The 18,178-nt window shown below is 41.7% G+C and overlaps 1 protein-coding gene across 2 annotated transcripts in view; it reads left to right on the plus strand.

The window, feature by feature from the left end:
* Esyt2 (extended synaptotagmin 2) overlaps positions 1 to 18,178 on the plus strand; it is a 71,593-nt gene that overhangs the window by 10,287 nt on the left and 43,128 nt on the right. For both annotated transcript variants that reach the window (XM_021653074.2, XM_021653075.2), the window contains exons 2-4: positions 13,021 to 13,062; positions 14,005 to 14,139; positions 16,898 to 16,974. In XM_021653074.2, the coding sequence (XP_021508749.1) occupies positions 13,021 to 13,062; positions 14,005 to 14,139; positions 16,898 to 16,974 (254 nt within the window). The remainder of the gene's footprint in view (positions 1 to 13,020; positions 13,063 to 14,004; positions 14,140 to 16,897; positions 16,975 to 18,178) is intronic.

Here is an 18,178-nt window from a genome sequence, read left to right on the forward strand (position 1 = left end):
AGAGCTCAAACTCTGACTCTGGTCCTTGTGAGCCACACCGCAGTGAGATCCAACCTTCCTGATTTTGTGCTTTTGGATGACCTGCTGTTGCTCCTCAGAAAGATAGAACTGAAATGAGGCTGACTCTACCCTGTGAGGCTGGAGTGAGGCAAGGCTCAGTGACATGCGAGGCACAGGCAAACAGACATGTTCTTGGGTCATCACATGAGTCACAGACATGTGCAGCTTTCAGTGATGTCCTCTAGCCTTGTGGCCTCAGCCACTCCTCCCACCACATAGATACCCTTTGCTAACTCCCTTCCCCCTTCAATTGGAGTGGACCTAGGAGCCCTTAAGTTTTTGTTTGTTTTTCACTGTAGTATGTTTATTTTGTGTTGTTGCTAAGAATTTATTTATCAAATTTTTGTTTGTACAATATCAGGGCTTGAATCTAGGATCCTTGTACATGTTATCAAGTACTCCACCACTGGGTTATTTCCATTTCCCACTATAGCTCTAGTACCTAAGAAATGAGTGTTTTGATTTAGAATACATGCAACCAAGTATAATAAAGAGAACCACACAATTAGCAGAAAGACAGGTCTGAGGAATGAGAGAAACAGCAAAGCAGGGCCTTGAAGAACATGGAAGAGGAGCTTAGCTTTAGCTTCGAGACCTTAGGTAAACAGCGGATATGGACTAGAATAGGAAGTGTTAATTTAAAAGACAGGCTTGGCAGTAATAGCCAGATGGAGAATATAGAGAAGGTGCCAAGTCTCATGGAAACAGTGCTGGGAGGGGAAGATAGAAACAGAGTGAGAAAGAAAGGGAATGACAGCTCCAGGTGCAGAAGTGGTAGTTCTGCGAAGAAAGATGATTTGCAAGCCAACTGGAGGTCAGGATGGTAGGTTATGAAGTCAGTGTTAAAATGCCTATGATGTATCTGCTTTCTGTCTCAGTGGGCTTACCTCTTCTGGATAGTTCAAATAAAAATAGAATCATACAATAGGTGACTTTTCCTGTCTAGTTTAAGTTATCTGGTATATTAAGATATTTTATATTTATTTGTTTCTGTGTGTGTCTATGTGCAGACACACATGTGCAGTGGCACATGCTTAGAAATAAAAGAGCAGCATGCAGGAGTTGGTTCCACCAATGGGTCCTGGGAATTGAATTCAGGTTGCCAGGCTTCATAGCAAGTGCCATTCCCAACTTAGCCATCTCACTAGCCTTTAGCCATTTGTTTCTTTCTTTCTTTGTTTTTGAGATAGGAACTCACTATATAGACAGGCTTGACCTAAACTCACAGAGATCCACCTGCCTCTGCCTCCCAAGTACTAGGACTAAAGGCATTTACTACCATTCCCAGCTTATGTTTTTCACAATTACATTTTTAAGGCTGGAGAGATGACCCAGTAGTTATGAGCACTCATTGCTCCTACAGAGGATGAGGATGTGATTCCCAGGATCCCCGTAGTGATTCACAGCCATCCTTAACTCCAGTTTGTGATACCCTGCTGGATAAGGTTGAATCTGACATTTCTGGATAGCCTCTGTGCTCAGTCTATAATGGTAGACTCCTTTTTCTCAGTGGGGTTCTTTCTCTGCCTGATCTGGGATGATCTAAGGAGCATCACATAGCCCTCAGAGAAAGATCACAGGCCGATGCTTTCCTGGTAAGAAATCTGTTGAACAAGCTGTTGGGGATTCTTGGAGAAGCCCACGCTATGCTAATGAGATGTCTTGGTGTCTTGACTTTCCACCAATGATTTTTGACTGCCTGGAACTCTTCCCCACCCACAGGATATTTAAGTACTGCTTTCCCCTTTTATGATAGGTCTTTTTGTTCAGGTAGACTCAGTATCCCTGGCACTCCTGACCCTGGCAAATCAAAGACATTCGTCCTCGAAACCCTCCCTCCGCCCAGGGTTTATATTGTCCTTGATTTCGCGTGAAATAAAACATGCTCTCTCACTTCAAGACCATCTAAGATTCATTTATTCTGGGGAAGAATTGCTGCTGGACACCCAAAATTGGCTGCGAGTCAAGCAGCTACATGCCTGCCACTGTGAGCTTCTGGACCATCTCAGCAGCCAGCCTTTGACCTGCATCCCACCAGACTTGCCTCCGGCCAGTTTTGGGCCTCTGCCGTGCTTAGCACAGCAGTTTAACCGAGGAGCTCTAACACGTTATTGCCATAGGCTTTGGAACGCTCCAGCTTCCACTGCTGCCAGCAGTGTCATTTTAAAAGTGCTATAACACAATCTCATTTTATAACCGTAACACTCCATGGAAAACTATGACCTATCTAGCCACAGGTTTTCTGGCCCTCATAATGTTGCCAGATATGGGGTATGGATTCCATCCTATGGATTAGGCCTTTAAACCAGTCTGAAAGTGCTTGGTTACCATCTGACTTTTCTATTGGGACAAAATATCCAAACCACCATAGTCACCCCTGGCCCTATAGGCTTGTAACCATATAATAATGCAAAATGCATTTAGTTCAAATTCAAAAGTCCCCATAGACTTTTAGTCTGAAGACTGTTTAAGAGTCCATTACCTCTTTGCAGATTCAAAGCAATCTGTTAATTATAACATCCTGTAAAATCAAAGAGCAGATTACATACTTCCAACATACAAATTATGTACAATATCACAAAATTTATATTGGCATTCCAAAAGTGGTGATGTGGGGCATAGTGAGGAAATCCTGGGCCAAAGCAAGATCAAAATCCAACAGGGAACATTTCAAATCCTGTAACTATGTCAAAGGGGTTAGATAGCTTCATTCTTCGGCTTTGTTGACTGGGTTGTTTCTACTACTGTGTTTAGCTCTTCTGGGTGGATAGCCCACAGTTCTGACACCCCTGTCTTGAAGTCTCCAGTGCAATTCAGACTTTAACTTTCACATCTTTGCCATTCACTCTCTCTTTCCTGCCCATTGACCCTTGACTCCTGGGTTCTGAGAGGTTGCCAGGAATGGCCTCAGGTGACTGTGTGTACCACAAGAAACAGGCTTCAGTGAGACAGCTCATTTAAGTGGTGGGAACAAGGGCCACTTAAACTTTGGGGGCAGTTATATTCTCCATGTTTCTACTAGGATAGTCCACCAAACCCCGCTTACAGCAGTCAACCAATTTTCTAATTCAAAGTTCCAAAGTCTACACTTCTCCAAAAAAGAAAACAGCATAGTAAGACCTGTCATAGCAATACCCTATTCTCAGTACCATCTTGGTTACTTTGCTATTGTTGTTTCACACTTGAGGGATATAAAAGGAAACTACATTTTAGGGTAACCAATTCCTGATTTTATTCTCCAAATTCCTGAGATTTATGCTGTCTGTGTGAGAGAGTAAAGTTAAGCCCTTTGGAAATCTATTAACCTCTTTTTTTTCCCTTTTCCTCTATTTTTCTATTGAGACAGGATTTTTTAAAATTTTATATTAGTTTATTTACTTTATATCCAGAGGGTGCCCTTTCCCTCCTCTCCTCCCAGTCCCCTGCACCTCAACCCTTCCCCCTTCCCCTCTCCATTCCTCCCTCAGAAAAGAGGAGTCCCCTCCGCCTGTACTAACCTTCCCCAGCATATCATGTCACATCAGGACTGAGTGTATCTTTATTCCCTAAGACCATGCAAGGTAGTGCTGCCAGGGAGAAGATATCCAAAAGCAGGCAATAGAGTCCATGTTAGAAACAGCACCCACATACACCCTCGTCATGTGCCTCATATAAAGACCAAGCCTCCCATCAGCTGCATGTGTGTAGGGGTCCTAGGTCCAGATCATGTATGCTTAGTTGATGTTTTAAAACTTTTTAAATTTTTTATTTTATGTGCATTGGTGTTTTGCCTGCATGTATGTCTATGTGAAGGTGTCATATCCCCTGAAACTGGAGTTACAGACAGTTATAAGGTGCCATGTGGATGCTGGGAATTGAACCCAAGTCCTCTGGAAGAACGGCCATTGCTCTTAATCACTGAGCCATTTCTTCAGCCTTGAGACAGGATCTTACAATGTAGCTAAGGCTGGTCTCAAGCTGGTGATCTTTCTGCCTCAGCATTCTCAGTGTTGGAATTATTGGTGTAAGCCACTATAAGTGACTTGACTTAAAAATTTCATGTGTATTGATGTTTTGCCTGTATGTGTATCTGTGTACCAAGCGCATGCCTGGTGCCTACAGAGGCCAAAAGAAGACATTATAACAACTCCTCTGTAACTGGAATTAGAAATGGTTGTGAACCATCATGTGTACTGGGAATCAAATCTAGGCTGTCTAGAAGATCAGTCAGTGCTGTTAGGCTATGTGAGGTACTATAGGATAATTAAGTACTGAGTCCCCGTCTTGTGATAGGACTGTGCTGCTGCATGTAATTGAAGTATCCCAGGCACTCCTAGCCCCAGCAAGTCAAACACATTTACCCCTAAACCTCTCCCACTGCCCAAGGTTTGTAATGTCTCTGATTCATGAAATAAACTGTTTCTCACTCCACCCCTCCACCCCGATCGTTTGAAACTCATCATTCATTCTGGGTAAAGAAGGGCTTCCCTTCTTCCTGAAGAATTCACTGCCAGACACCCAGGCTTGACTGCTAGTCAGGCAGCCATATGCTGCTGGCCAGGTAGAGCTTTCACCATTCACCGGCGTGTCTGCGAGGATCGAGGACTGAGTGAAGGACTGCACCTTTGAAGGCTAGCTCTGGCTGTTCCCAAAGCAGCCACCCACTCACCCAAGCCCTGACTCGGCTCTGCCCGGAGCTCCCCGCTGCCAGCTGGCCTGGTGCTGGCAGCCCAAGTGAAAAAGCAGTAACTAACTGCAAAGACATCTTTTCTCCTGCACCTCAGCTGTATATGCCAGCTGAACCTGAGTTCTTCTGGCACCGGATCTCAGATCTGTGTTCCACCCTTCTAGGCCTGGAGACCAGCATTCCTGCGAGAGTTGGAACCTTTGACCCTGTGCTTCACCCTCTTCCTCCCACAAACCAGCAGCACTTGTACCTTCCTGAGAGAGAAGAGCACTTCTGGCCAGGTGGTGTCCAGGCCTCCTGGGAGATACAGAACGACAGGACAGTGTTATACTTTCTTGGTGCTTCTCTAATTCTAAAGGATCTTAATTCCATCTTCATACTTATACATATATATTTAATAATAAAGCTGAACTTATTACAAAGAAAACATGTGGTGCTACAAGTGCATAGAAAGACCATATAAAGACCAAGCCTCCCATCAGCTGCATGTGTGTAGGGGTCCTAGGTCCAGATCATCTTCTGATTCATTCTAGTCATAACAGAAGCCAGTTGCCTAGCACTATTGGATTTGGAGTTTTAAAAACTCACCAGATTGTCTTTTGTGCTGAAGACAGGCGTCTTCCTTTTGGACTCATTTTAATTTGTAAGATTGATGTAGCTGATGTCAAAACCTAATTTAAATCAAGATTATCAGATTCCTGTATGACTTTCTGTTAGCAGTGACAAAACTATGAAGAGTTTGGAAATTTTGTTAAAATATGCCTCAACTTAAAAAAAAAAAAAAACCAGTCACCCTTGGATATGTGTTTACATTTGAGGCATTAAGAGCATCACTAAGTGGTGGAGTTGGTGTCCTTGTATATGCTATAAGCTCTAAGCTGTCACTGAGTTGACTTTGCCATTGAATATCATCATCCCTGGCTAAAATGCCATACATATGGTGAAAAATAAAATGCCTTGAAAGATAAGCGGTTGAATGAATTATATATGCCAGATATACATATGAAATTCTATTGCTGAAGTAAAATTGGTTTTCAGCCAAGCATGTTGGCACAGCTTGTATTCCAACATTTAGAGGCTGAAGCAGTCAGACACAGGTCTGAGAGCAGCCTGAGCTATTTTGTAAGAGCCCACCACCACCACCACCAATGGGTTGGTTTCAAGAATTTTAGACATCTTGTAATAGACAGTACACTAGCATTAACCTATTTTAAAATTGTCTTCTACTGTTTTCTTATGAATTATCAAAGCTAATTACTTCTTAAGCAAATGGCTTTGTACACACTCACTGTTATCTCCTGTTGCTCCTTCAGCTATCAGGAGTCAGAGCTGCACCTTTCCCCAAGGCTGGCTGCTGTCCTTCATGAACATTCAGCCAATCTTTGTTTCAGACCTTTGCAGTTTGCAGTAACGTAGGAAAGTCGAAATTTTACCCTGACTTTACTAGCCCCCATTGTGAGACTATGCAGGAGTGATTGCGATCACATATGGTCTCAGGTAAAGACTCGTGGGATGTTAATGCTGTTTCCCATTCCTTAGTGAAATGTCTCCTAAACAACTAAGCACCTAGGAGAGATTTTTTTTTAACTTTTATTAATTACACTTTATTCACTTTGTATCCCCCCATAAACCCCACCCTCCTCCCCTCACAACCCCTCCCTCCCTCCCCCTTCTTCACACATGCCCTTCCCCAAGTCCACTGATAGGGGAGGTCTTCCTCTCCTTCCTTCTGATCTTAGTCTATCAGATCTCATCAGGAGTGGTTGCATTGTCATCCTCTGTGGCCTGGTAAGGCTGCTCCCCCCTCAGGGGGAGGTGATCAAAGAGCAGGCCAATCAGTTCATGTCAGAGACAGTCCCTCTTCCCATTACTATGGAAGCCTCTTGGACACTGAACTGCCATGGGCTACATCTGTGCAGGGGTTCTAGGTTATCTCCATGCATGGTACTTGGTTAGAGTATGAGACTCTGGAAAGACCCCTATGTTCAAACTTTGAAATAAAGGAAATTTGTGAATTCTTTACTTTTTATTTTTTTACTTTTTACTTGGAAAATTAGATTTGAGACTACAAACTCTGTATTTGTGCATTTTGTATGACTTAGGAACATACTTTCCGTTAGCTCTGTATCTTAGAGGGTTTTTTTTCTTGTATTTTTGCTACTTTAAATTCTGTTTCGTGCAGGATAAGCAAATGTTTATGAATATGTATTAGTTAGAAGCAGATTTTTAAAGTTAGTGAAGAGAACTTAAAATTTATTATCAGATTTACTCTTTAAATATGATATTTTTCCTTTCTTATTTCTTTGACAGTTTGAAGGACTGGCTTTTAAATTAAAACCTCAGGATGACTAAGTGCCTTTCCAATAATCTGAAATAAATGTTAGCATTGTAGGTCACTGACTTGTTTCAGTTGGTTCTGTCACTTCCAGGAAGATGGGTACGTACAGCAAAGAGTCTACTTTCATATTAACTTTGCACATTTCTCTGTCAAGCACTTGTGTTGTTGATTATTAATATTTATTATTGATTTATCTTTTAGTTAAACAGTGATTATTCCTAAACTAGCTGTATACCCAAATCACCACACAGAGACTAGAATTTATTTGATTAACCTAGAGCACAATGCTGGGCAATAGTTATTCCATCCTAAACCTCCAAGCCTGCATAGTTTCCTCCCATTCAGGTTTCCCACATTATACTTGCTTTTAGTCATATCTTAGGTCCGGTTCATCTCTCCTCATGGTTCCAAAGGCCTCTCCTGCTGATTTCTCCTCCTGTACTCTACCACTCTCTTTCTTTTCCTCTCCGAAACAGGATGTCCCACCTATTCCCTCCATTGCTCAGCATTGGCTGGTTGTTTTATTGACAATACAGAGAACAAACAGTGGCATGTTTACACAAACTTGAGACAGGTCCAGATTGAAACCAGATAGTGGGGTAGAGAAATCAGCATTTGAATGAACAAGGGTAAATTGTATACATTCCACAAGAACATTATACCAACATACTTGGATATAGCACTGTGGCCTGTAAAGCCAGCCCTGCTTATCATAGTCAGAGCATATTTTCAGATTTGTCCATACTCTTTCTTCTTCCAGGCCATCCTCAGAGAATTGCATCTGCCTTAGAATTCTCATTCTCACTCACTTCCCTCTCTCCCCTCTCCTTTCTCTGCTTGGTCTGATAGAAATGGTTTTAAAATTTAAACTTAAATACTTTTTTTACTTTCACATTCAGTGTAATACTTTACCTCAGGTCACCAAATGTGGTGTGGGTGGAGGGGTTTCCATAACCAAGCAGTTCTCCAGCAGGACTGCCTGGGTATCCTATACTTTAGTTTGTTTCTGACATTGTCTACATGAAGTTAGTGTCAGATACTACAAACTGAGAACTCAGTCCCACAATTCTCTTTAAGGAGCCACTTGCAAGTAGTAAATTGTCATATATGCTTTTGACCAGTTATACCATGGGTTCCTACAGTTCCTATCTTGAATTCTTTTAATTTGCTAGGGTGGCTCACAGAATGCAAAAGTGTTTACAAAGGCAATTACCAAGGATACAAAGACTATAGACACCAGTCAGAAGAGAGGTACCTAGGGGAGGGTCCAGGAGGAAACGCAGAACCTCAGTGTCCTTTCTAGGCAACCCCATGTGGTCTGCAGCCTGGAGTCATTACAACCCTGTTCGTTTGGATTAATGATTAACTCATATTCCATTGTTGATTGGCTCAACCTCTGTCCTCTACCCCCAGTACAGTAAAGGTATGGGAGCAAAAAGCTCTTCCCTTATCACATTTAACTCCATCCTGAAACTAGGAGCCCAATAGAGTCGCCAGATTGGAAGGAGAGATGTTTCTCTGTCCCAGGAAATTCCAGAGTATTTAGGAGCTTTATGTGTGGAAGCCAGGGTCAAAGATCAAATTTAAAATAAAAGGTTGGGGAGGATCATGGTATACTGCCTTTAATCTCAGCACATGGAAGGAAGAGGCAGGTGGACCTCAGAGTTCAAGGATGGCTTGGTCTTGACAATGAGCAGCAAGCAGTCCAGCTAGGGATTCACAGCTGGACACTGTCTCAAAAAATAAAAATGAAACAAAAGGTTCCCCTACTGTCCACAGTAGCAAGAGATATAACTCTGTCTTGCCAGTGGCACAGCTTGACATATCTTCAGCAGCCTCTATCCAGGTGCAACCTGCCTCTTGACTCACTGCTGCTACATAGAAAGTTAGGTCACTCATCTCAAGCCCATAGTAGAGTTCACACAGTTAGACACCGACAAGGCTAAACAGTAAGACTGTTGTAATAGGGAACTTTATAACAGGAAGGCTTAAAATGTTTACGTTTACTTCTCTCATCTAAAGGGTTTGCTTTGCTTTTGAGTGAGACTGTAAGGTAGTTTACAAGGCCTGTTATTGTATAGGTTTTCAGATGAAAAGGGAGACCTAACATTTTGAAAGCCAAAGGTCACAAAGGTTCATGTTCTTGTGTTTTGGTTGTACGAATGGTTCTTGTGGTAGTGTGGTCAGTTTTGCAAGCTGTCTTATAGAGTTCTCATTAGCTCTGTCTAAATTCCTGACTCTAAACAGATGAATTACCTAAACGAGGCTGAGGTGAGGGGCTTTTTTCATTCTCGTGTCCCTTTAATTTTTTTCTTTGCTTTCTGTCGTTTCACCAGTGTCCTTGTCTATAGAGGGCTTTATGAGCTACATGTCAAGGACAGAGTCAGGGACTGGGTGGGTGGGGGTTGCTCGTGCACACACATTGTGTGTAAACATGCATACTGCCTAATTGTGCAATGTTAGTGAACTACCCAGGTAAGGTCAGATCCCTCCAGTGCTCGAACCTCTCCAAAGCAAGTCTCTAAAAGATGTGTATGTGAGTTCCTCAGGGAGAACATTCAACATGTGTGCAGCAATTAAAGAGTCATCCGGTAGCAAAAGACACTGAGGAAAGTCAAGGACCACAGGTGTCAGTGCTGGGTTTGTTCTGGTGTACAACTGTGAATAGAGAAGCTTTTCTACATGCATTTTGAGTATTCCCATCCCTGGACCTGGCTGGCCAAAGCACACCGCAGTAATCACCGTGCAGTAGCAGACCCTAAGCAGTCAGTGTTGAAGAGCAGGAAAGCTCTCACTCGGAAACACCCCCAGGACTCATTGCATTGTACTGTGTTGTCAGGGAGCTGTTTGGTTAACTGGATATATCAAAAGTTTTTCAAAATTGGGATAGATTACTTACATTTTAAGAGAACCCTACATCTGAAAATTATTTTCTTCTATTATAAAGTATGGTTTAATTTGTGAAAATTATATTTTCACATAATTTTAATTATTTTGTTAAAAATTGCACTTCTGTGTACTTTCTTTGCTTTTTAATTTGACTGTATCTCCAGTAACCCAGGCCCACCACTTCCTGCTGCCTTTAATGCTAGGGTTGTAGGTGTATGCCAGCATACCAAGCTTGCAACATTACTTCATCTTAAAGTAATGATTGACAGTTTAATTTTTTGGCTATCACAAAGAATTACACTGTGAGAGCAGAGAAGAAAAATCAAGATTCTTTTTATTGTTATTTATTCAATACTTAATTTTGTGTTCTGTACATTTATAGGTGTATATAACCTAAAAATAGTTGTGTGTGTATGTATATATATGTAAATATATATATGTAGAGGCATATAAATACGCACACATATGTCTATGCAAAGTGTTTTAAGATTGCATAGTCCCTATTAATTGTTTATTGGCTAGAAATCTGGCTGTAGCTTGTATTATTAAACATAGTCCTTCCTTAAACTTTCTGAAGACATTATTAGAAGGCCAGAAGTTCATTTGATGTTATTTTACAAGTATGATTTAGTATAGTTATACTATATCATGTGCTGGGCGGCGGGGGGGGGGGGGAGATATGGAGACTAATACCTTCTGTCTCAACTGGTAAATTAAGTTACAGAGTGGCTGTGAATAGGATAGTATCTGATGCTTGGTAGAAGGTCTGCTTACATGGTCCAGTAAGTTTAAGGGATACTCTTGGAGGCAGAAGGATGTTTGACACTGAGTCTGTTGGGGATTGTTTCGAGTAGGTTGTGACAAATGCTGACTTTTCTGACAAATGCTGTATTTCTGCACTGATTGGTCTCCAAGTGGTAAAGTGCTAAGTAGGAAGCCGACCAAAACTGAAGTGAGCTGGTTCTTAGTAAAAGGCTGGCAGGAGAAGAAAGTGGGAAAGAACGTCGCTCCATGTCCACAGCCATGGCTACTTTGGCTGTACTCAACAGGATGTGAAGAAAGTGGGGTCTTTGAGTTGTGACCCAGAGAAAATGGGTCTGCTTTTGAAGTTCAAGCTGAGGAAGCTAAACTATTTGATAAACTTGCACACACTCAAAGCAAGGGGAATTGAAAAGGAAGTTCCTGTTTTTTTAGAATATTGTTCAGGTAGCTAAATTTAGCAGTTGGGTGGGCAGACAAGGAGAGGCCTTTGGGGGAAGCAGGTGAGGACAGTCAGACATCAAAGGGCAAGTATAAGGCCCTAGAGAAATGTTCATTTAGCAGTCACTCTGAAATTACAGAAGTTACAGTACATGTATACTGCAGAAATTCCAGGTCAGCAAACAGAAGATGCTCAGTATTTGCCTTTTGAGCTTTCTGTTGCCTCCCATGGTTTTTTGGTTGGTTTACAGGAAAAAGGTAGAATGTTAGAGAGCCTCACAATAAATTAGAAAGATCCAAATATCTGTTTTAATGCTCTGCCTGCCACTCACTGTCCCATTCTTGATGGTTCTACTGAAATACTTCAAAATAATGCAAAGAAATGACAACAAACTGATTGCAAATGAATTACTTTTGTGACCTAATTTCATAAGTCTAACAAGACTGCCTACTGCCTTCACTATAATCACCAGTTTTCCTCCTATTCCTTGGAGAAAGTGTGACCCTTTCTTACACATTTGTTAGGCTTGGGTTAAAATTTGCCCATCAATGATGGCAGAGCATAGCATCTAGAGTTTAAGCAAGTGTGTGTAGCAATTCACTGACTTTGACCCCCTGACTTGTTGAGTATTGTCTTCCCCAACTTCTAAGCAGCCATTGTCTCAATTTTGGAAGCTTTTGTACCCCACCCAACCCCAGTGAATTTATGCTTACCTAATTTAGAAATGACTATTTTTCACTCACTCTGGTGTGTCTCGTGGTTCACCAAATAGTCTTTATATTATATGGTTCAAGGGAAATAAGGCCTACTTAGGCCTGTTTGTAGACATAGAGAGAACCCGTAACACTGCCAGTATCACTAACCCTGCTTATTATCCTCTTGCCAAGACCCCAGTGGGAGCAGTCAGTCACTCCAGACTTCTCAGAGCCATTATAAGCTGTCTGTGATCAATGGCTTGATAGTTACCTGTCCTGTGTCTGGAGATTGGCTCCTGCCAGACCACATTTTCTGTTGTTCTCATTATCAAACTTGAGAAGTAGAATTGGTGTCTCAGAAACCTTGGAAGCCCGACCCCACTGCTTGAGACTATATCCTGCTCAGCTTCTGGTCCACTGCCTTTATAGGAAGGATTCTTTATACTTCATGCATCAGATCTTGTCAGTCACCAGTACAGGCTCTATGATCTGCTGTACCTCCAGATCCAAACTGTGTGGGGCCTGTGTGCTCCTCTTTTGAAAGCTCCCTTTTGTGGCCAAAAATAGTACTAGCTTCTTTTGCAAAGATGTTTTATTTTAGCTTCAACAACAGAGAAAACATTCTTCACCTATTTTTAAAGTAGGTTTCTTTTTGCATTTTCAATCACTTTTCCAGTATACAGGCCTTGCTGTGGGGAGGTTTGATCACAGTGCACATCTGGGAGAGGGCAGACTGGTGGAAATGGCTCTTGCAGAGAAGTCATCTGGCTAGGGCTAAAAAGGGAAAACAAAAAGGAGAGGTGGATCTTGAAGTCTGAATCTAAATTCTTAGCAGAATGATGGCAATGTTAATATTCTTAAAGGCATGAAGGCATTTTTCTTTACTCTGGTGTTTCAAAATCCAAGGAATACCCACTTGAGTGCTATGAGGCAGAGAAGGCTCTGGAGACATTTGTGGGTCCCCAACCCTCTCCCTCCAAGTTTCTCAGAATGTGGAAAGTTAAGTACCACACTTTTCAACTTCCTTTCTCTGAGACCGTGTTCCAAAACATTAGAGTGTTTTAAAGAAGTATTATATAAACACAGGACAAAGAGAATACGAAATAGCCTATGGGTCATTTTGTTTGATTGTCAGGAGTCATTAAATCATGTATGTGTTTTTGTCTCTCAGGTTCATTTTCCAGACACTGAAAGAGCAGAATGGCTAAATAAGGTAAGATTAGCATATTGTAAATATGCAGTGGGAATTAGAGGGCCAGCTACCATCTTCCCATATTTGGGGATTTCAGTGTTGGTCTTATTGGAATTTAGATTGCAGTGAACAGGCTTCTGCTCCCCAGAGGACTGTTCCAAGCAAGTATGTAACTTTCCCTTGGGAAGAATCAAGAGCTGTCACTGACCTAAGAAGATTGATGCATTTGCTTGCATGGCATTCCCATCTGTCCTTGTGTCTTCTTTATTAAATAAAGGCTGCTCACATATGCTTTATAGAAGTCACAAGCAGTCATTCTGGAAACATGAAGAGAGAAGTAACTCTCAAGAACCACCAATCTATACTACCTTTTAAAGGATGCTTTTGTTTCAGTGTTCCTATAAACTTTAGGTTGAATCTCTCTTACCTTGTGTTTTGAGCATCTCTAAGGCAATGTGGTAACCCTAGCCTAGACAGAAGTCACCCTATAGCAGAAGTTAACATGTGATTATGAAATGCAGGAGTAGTTACGGAAGTCATAGTTTTTGTTGGGCTTAGTTTAGTTTTGTTGTGGTGTTGAGATCAAACTGAGGGCCTCACCCACAAAAGACAAGTGAACCACTGAGCCACACTCCCAGCCCAAGGTCTGTAGCTTAAGTTTCCCCACAGCCAATTGAAGCTGTAGGACTTTTAGTGATTATGATTATTAGATATGCAGACATGTTTAAGCAGAATAGCTGACTAAAAGAACTAATTCCTGTAGCATATTGGTTATTCAGTACTTAATTGCGGAAGTAAATGTTTAATATTTAGAATACATTTTACAGGACCGACTTTAAATAACAAGAGCATTCTTAGTTTCCAAAGCCAGATTCTAATAGACCACATGATTATAACTAGTGACTCACCAAATTATGTCATGTATCATAACACCTATTTAACATGAGTTCTTTTTCCTTCCAGACTGTAAAGCACATGTGGCCCTTTATTTGCCAATTTATAGAGAAGCTCTTTCGAGAGACCATAGAGCCAGCTGTGCGGGGAGCAAATGCCCACCTCAGCACCTTCAGCTTCACGAAAGTGGACATGGGTCAGCAGGTCAGTACCTTCCTTAGTGCCCTTTCTAGTGCATACGGTAGGACTGCTGAGAAAACACAGTGACGTTGTAACCACTCTACAGACCTGAAAGAAATTGTTCATCAAGAAGAGCAATTGACAAGTCCACAAAACCCCTAGACTCTTTCTGAACAGTGTTTTCTGATTTCTTCTGCCTGTTGGGAAGTAGGCTCATTGCCTCATTCTCACTGTGCTGTTTTTTATATTTTGTTGCTTCTTTCTTTTCTTTGTACTTTTTAAAATTAATTTTTATTTGTGTGTGTGTGTGTGTGTGTGTGTGTGTGTGAGTGTGTGCGTGTGGTATGCCATATATGCATGCAGGTGTTCCTGGAAGCTAGAAGACGGTACCAGAGCCTCTGGAGATGGATTAATGGGCATTTGTACAGATGCCTCATGTGGGTATTGGGAACTAAACTCCAGCCCTCTGAAGAGCAACAAGTGCTCTTAACTGCTGAGCCATTTCTCCAGCCCTGTTTTTTACTTTTTTTTTGTAATAATGACAATTTTAAGTACAGATTACTAGCTTTAACAATTATCAATTTGTTTAACAATGATTTTGCCTGTGTAGATTTCATATGTATTATATCACTCATTTTTGCAATATTATTTTTGCGTTATTAAATAAATATTTTATATAAAGTTTGATTTTGTTCAAATTTCTTAGTTTTTCAACATTTCCTGAAAGTTAGATGAGAAATCATTTCTTAATATATATTTATTGTAGAAAATTTCATTATTAAATAATAACTTCTAGCACATGATAAGTATTTTGAGAAAACATCGAGTGTCTGGCATTCTCTGTGCTGTTGGTGTTTAATTTCTGGCGTTTTGTGCAGTGTGGCGCGCTGCAGCGCTCTCGCACCCCATCACTGCTCTCGCACTCCATCACTGCTCTCGCACTCCATCACTGCACTCGCACCCCATCACTGCACTCGCACTCCATCACTGCACTCGCACTCCATCACTGCCTCTTACCCCATCACTGCACTCGCACTCCATCACTGCACTCGCACTCCATCACTGCCTCTTACCCCATCACTGCACTCGCACCCCATCACTGCACTCGCACTCCATCACTGCACTCGCACTCCATCACTGCACTCGCACTCCATCACTGCACTCGCACTCCATCACTGCACTCGCACTCCATCACTGCCTCTTACCCCATCACTGCACTCGCACTCCATCACTGCACTCGCACTCCATCACTGCACTCGCACTCCATCACTGCACTCGCACTCCATCACTGCACTCGCACTCCATCACTGCACTCGCACTCCATCACTGCACTCGCACTCCATCACTGCACTCGCACTCCATCACTGCACTCGCACTCCATCACTGCACTCGCACTCCATCACTGCCTCTTACCCCATCACTGCACTCGCACTCCATCACTGCACTCGCACTCCATCACTGCCTCTTACCCCATCACTGCACTCGCACCCCATCACTGCACTCGCACTCCATCACTGCACTCGCACTCCATCACTGCACTCGCACCCCATCACTGCACTCGCACTCCATCACTGCACTCGCACCCCATCACTGCACTCGCACTCCATCACTGCACTCGCACTCCATCACTGCACTCGCACTCCATCACTGCCTCTTACCCCATCACTGCACTCGCACTCCATCACTGCACTCGCACTCCATCACTGCCTCTTACCCCATCACTGCACTCGCACCCCATCACTGCACTCGCACTCCATCACTGCACTCGCACTCCATCACTGCACTCGCACTCCATCACTGCACTCGCACTCCATCACTGCACTCGCACTCCATCACTGCCTCTTACCCTGTTCCCACCACTGCTGGCCCCTTTCTTCTTTCCAACCAGTTCCAGCCTCCCTTTCCCTCTCTCTCCCTCATCCTCTCTCTTGCTGTGTGTGGGTCGGTTTTTTGGCTTTTGAGAGAGGCTTGCTGTGAAGCACAGGATGGACTTTAGGGGGTTTCAGGGGCTCGGAGCTCCTCCAGCACCAACAACTGGCTTGCTGCCACCTGTGGATCCAGCTCAGCAGACCTGATGCTTTCTTAGGCCTCAGCACTCACATAGTAAAATTAAGTCTTAAAAAAAAAAGAAATACAGCATGTCTTATGATCTGTCTTTTGTGGTTGCATAGTCAGTTATCTGTACCATATATTATTATTTTTCTTTCTGAGACAGGGTCTCACCATGTGGCTCATACTGGCCTTTTAACTGCCAATTCCATGTTGTAATTATAACCTGCAGCACCACACTCAGCTATATCATCTGTTTTCTAGCTACTCAACAGCCCAATTTCTGTGAAATTTTAAAGTAAAAACTTATAAAACATAAATTAAAAGTAATGGGAAGTGTTGATAAGGATAGGGAAGAAGAAAAGGATCAGATTAATTGAAAGAGATAGGGCTTCACAATAAAAGCAAATATATTTAATACATGTGCTAACAACAACAGTAATACCCATGTTTATTGAATACTTACTGTATGCCTGACAATGTACTTCTATTCATTATGTCATTTAATTCACAGTAATCTCACATAGATGCCACATTGTTTATATCTTCCAAATGAGAAAACTGAGGAATACAAGTTAAATAAATCATCAAAGTTAAACAGTGTTAGAAAACTAGAATTATGCTTGTATTCTAATGCTAAACTTGTTCTTATCATGTCTGTTGCATTATTGTAAGGTTTCTTCGCATTTAAACCTTTGTGTATTTTAAATTAAGCTATTTCTTGTTATTGCAGCCCCTTAGAGTCAATGGTGTCAAGGTTTATACCGAAAATGTGGACAAAAGACAAATTATTCTGGACCTTCAGATTAGGTAAGTTTTTATTTGTGTTGTATTTTCGCCATGATTACTGACACATAGTGGTCACTTAGCTGTATGTATAAGATGGAGGTTATAATAAGTAGCTTGCCTGTTCTTCATTGGAATTTGACTAAATTCTTCCAAATCTAAGTATTAACAACCTTTAATTCCCTCATAGACTAGATAACCATAACTCATTAAGTATATTAAATATAATAAGACTGGAAAGGTGTCTCCGCAGTCAAGAGCAGTTCTACTGCCCCAGACAACCTGGGTTTGATTCCTGGCACCCACCCTCTTCACAGCCATATGTAACTCCAGTCCCAGGGATCCAGGGCTCACTTCCGGCCTCCATGGGCACCAGGCAAATGCCAGGTACATAGACATATGTATAGGAATAACACCCACACACATAAAATAGAACACATTTCTAAAAATGTATTGGATAAAAAGTATATGCTCTATAAGAAAACGATCATAAATAATCCTTATGAACCTTAGTATAAAAATCTTCAACAAAATATTAGCAAATTGAATCTAAATTATATGCCATCAACAAGTAGAACTTATTTCCAGAATGCAAATGTGATTCAGGATATGAAAACCATTCTTTAAAATGGACTGCTTTATTTTAAGGAGTGGGGTGGGGTGGGAGTCCTTCTTGGTTATCTCTGTTGATACAGAAGATTTGTTTAACATTTAGTACTCTTTCATGGTTTAAAAAAAAAAAAGTTCAACCTAGAGAAGTTAGACAAAACAATGAAATAAAAGGACTCTAAATTGAAAAATCAGTGTTTACAGATGATGAGATCCACAGAAAGTTTTAAAGCCAGGTGTGATGGCATACACATTTAATCCCAGCACTGTGGAGGCAGACTGGCCTGCAGTCAAGTCCAAGCCAGCCAGGGCTTTGTAGTAAAACCTTGACTCAAAACAACAACAAAACTCTTAAAACTTTAAAATGAATTCAGCAAAATGCAGTTAAATGAATTGTGTTTCTGTACATTAACAATGAAACATCCTAAAAGGAAATAAGAACAATTTCAGTTGTAATAAGATGAAGCGACAGCTCGACTAGTAAAATGGTTGCTTTGTTCAGGCCCAGAATCCTAAGAAAGCAAGCATGGTGGTGCATTTGTGGAGGAGGCAGAGAGAGGGTCTCAGATGCTGTGGTCAGCCACCTAGCCTTTGGTAATGAGTCCTACACATCAGTGTG

The sequence above is a fragment of the Meriones unguiculatus genome, chromosome 7 (assembly GCF_030254825.1).
Source record: "Meriones unguiculatus strain TT.TT164.6M chromosome 7, Bangor_MerUng_6.1, whole genome shotgun sequence".
In the NCBI taxonomy this organism is placed as follows: domain Eukaryota; kingdom Metazoa; phylum Chordata; class Mammalia; order Rodentia; family Muridae; genus Meriones; species Meriones unguiculatus.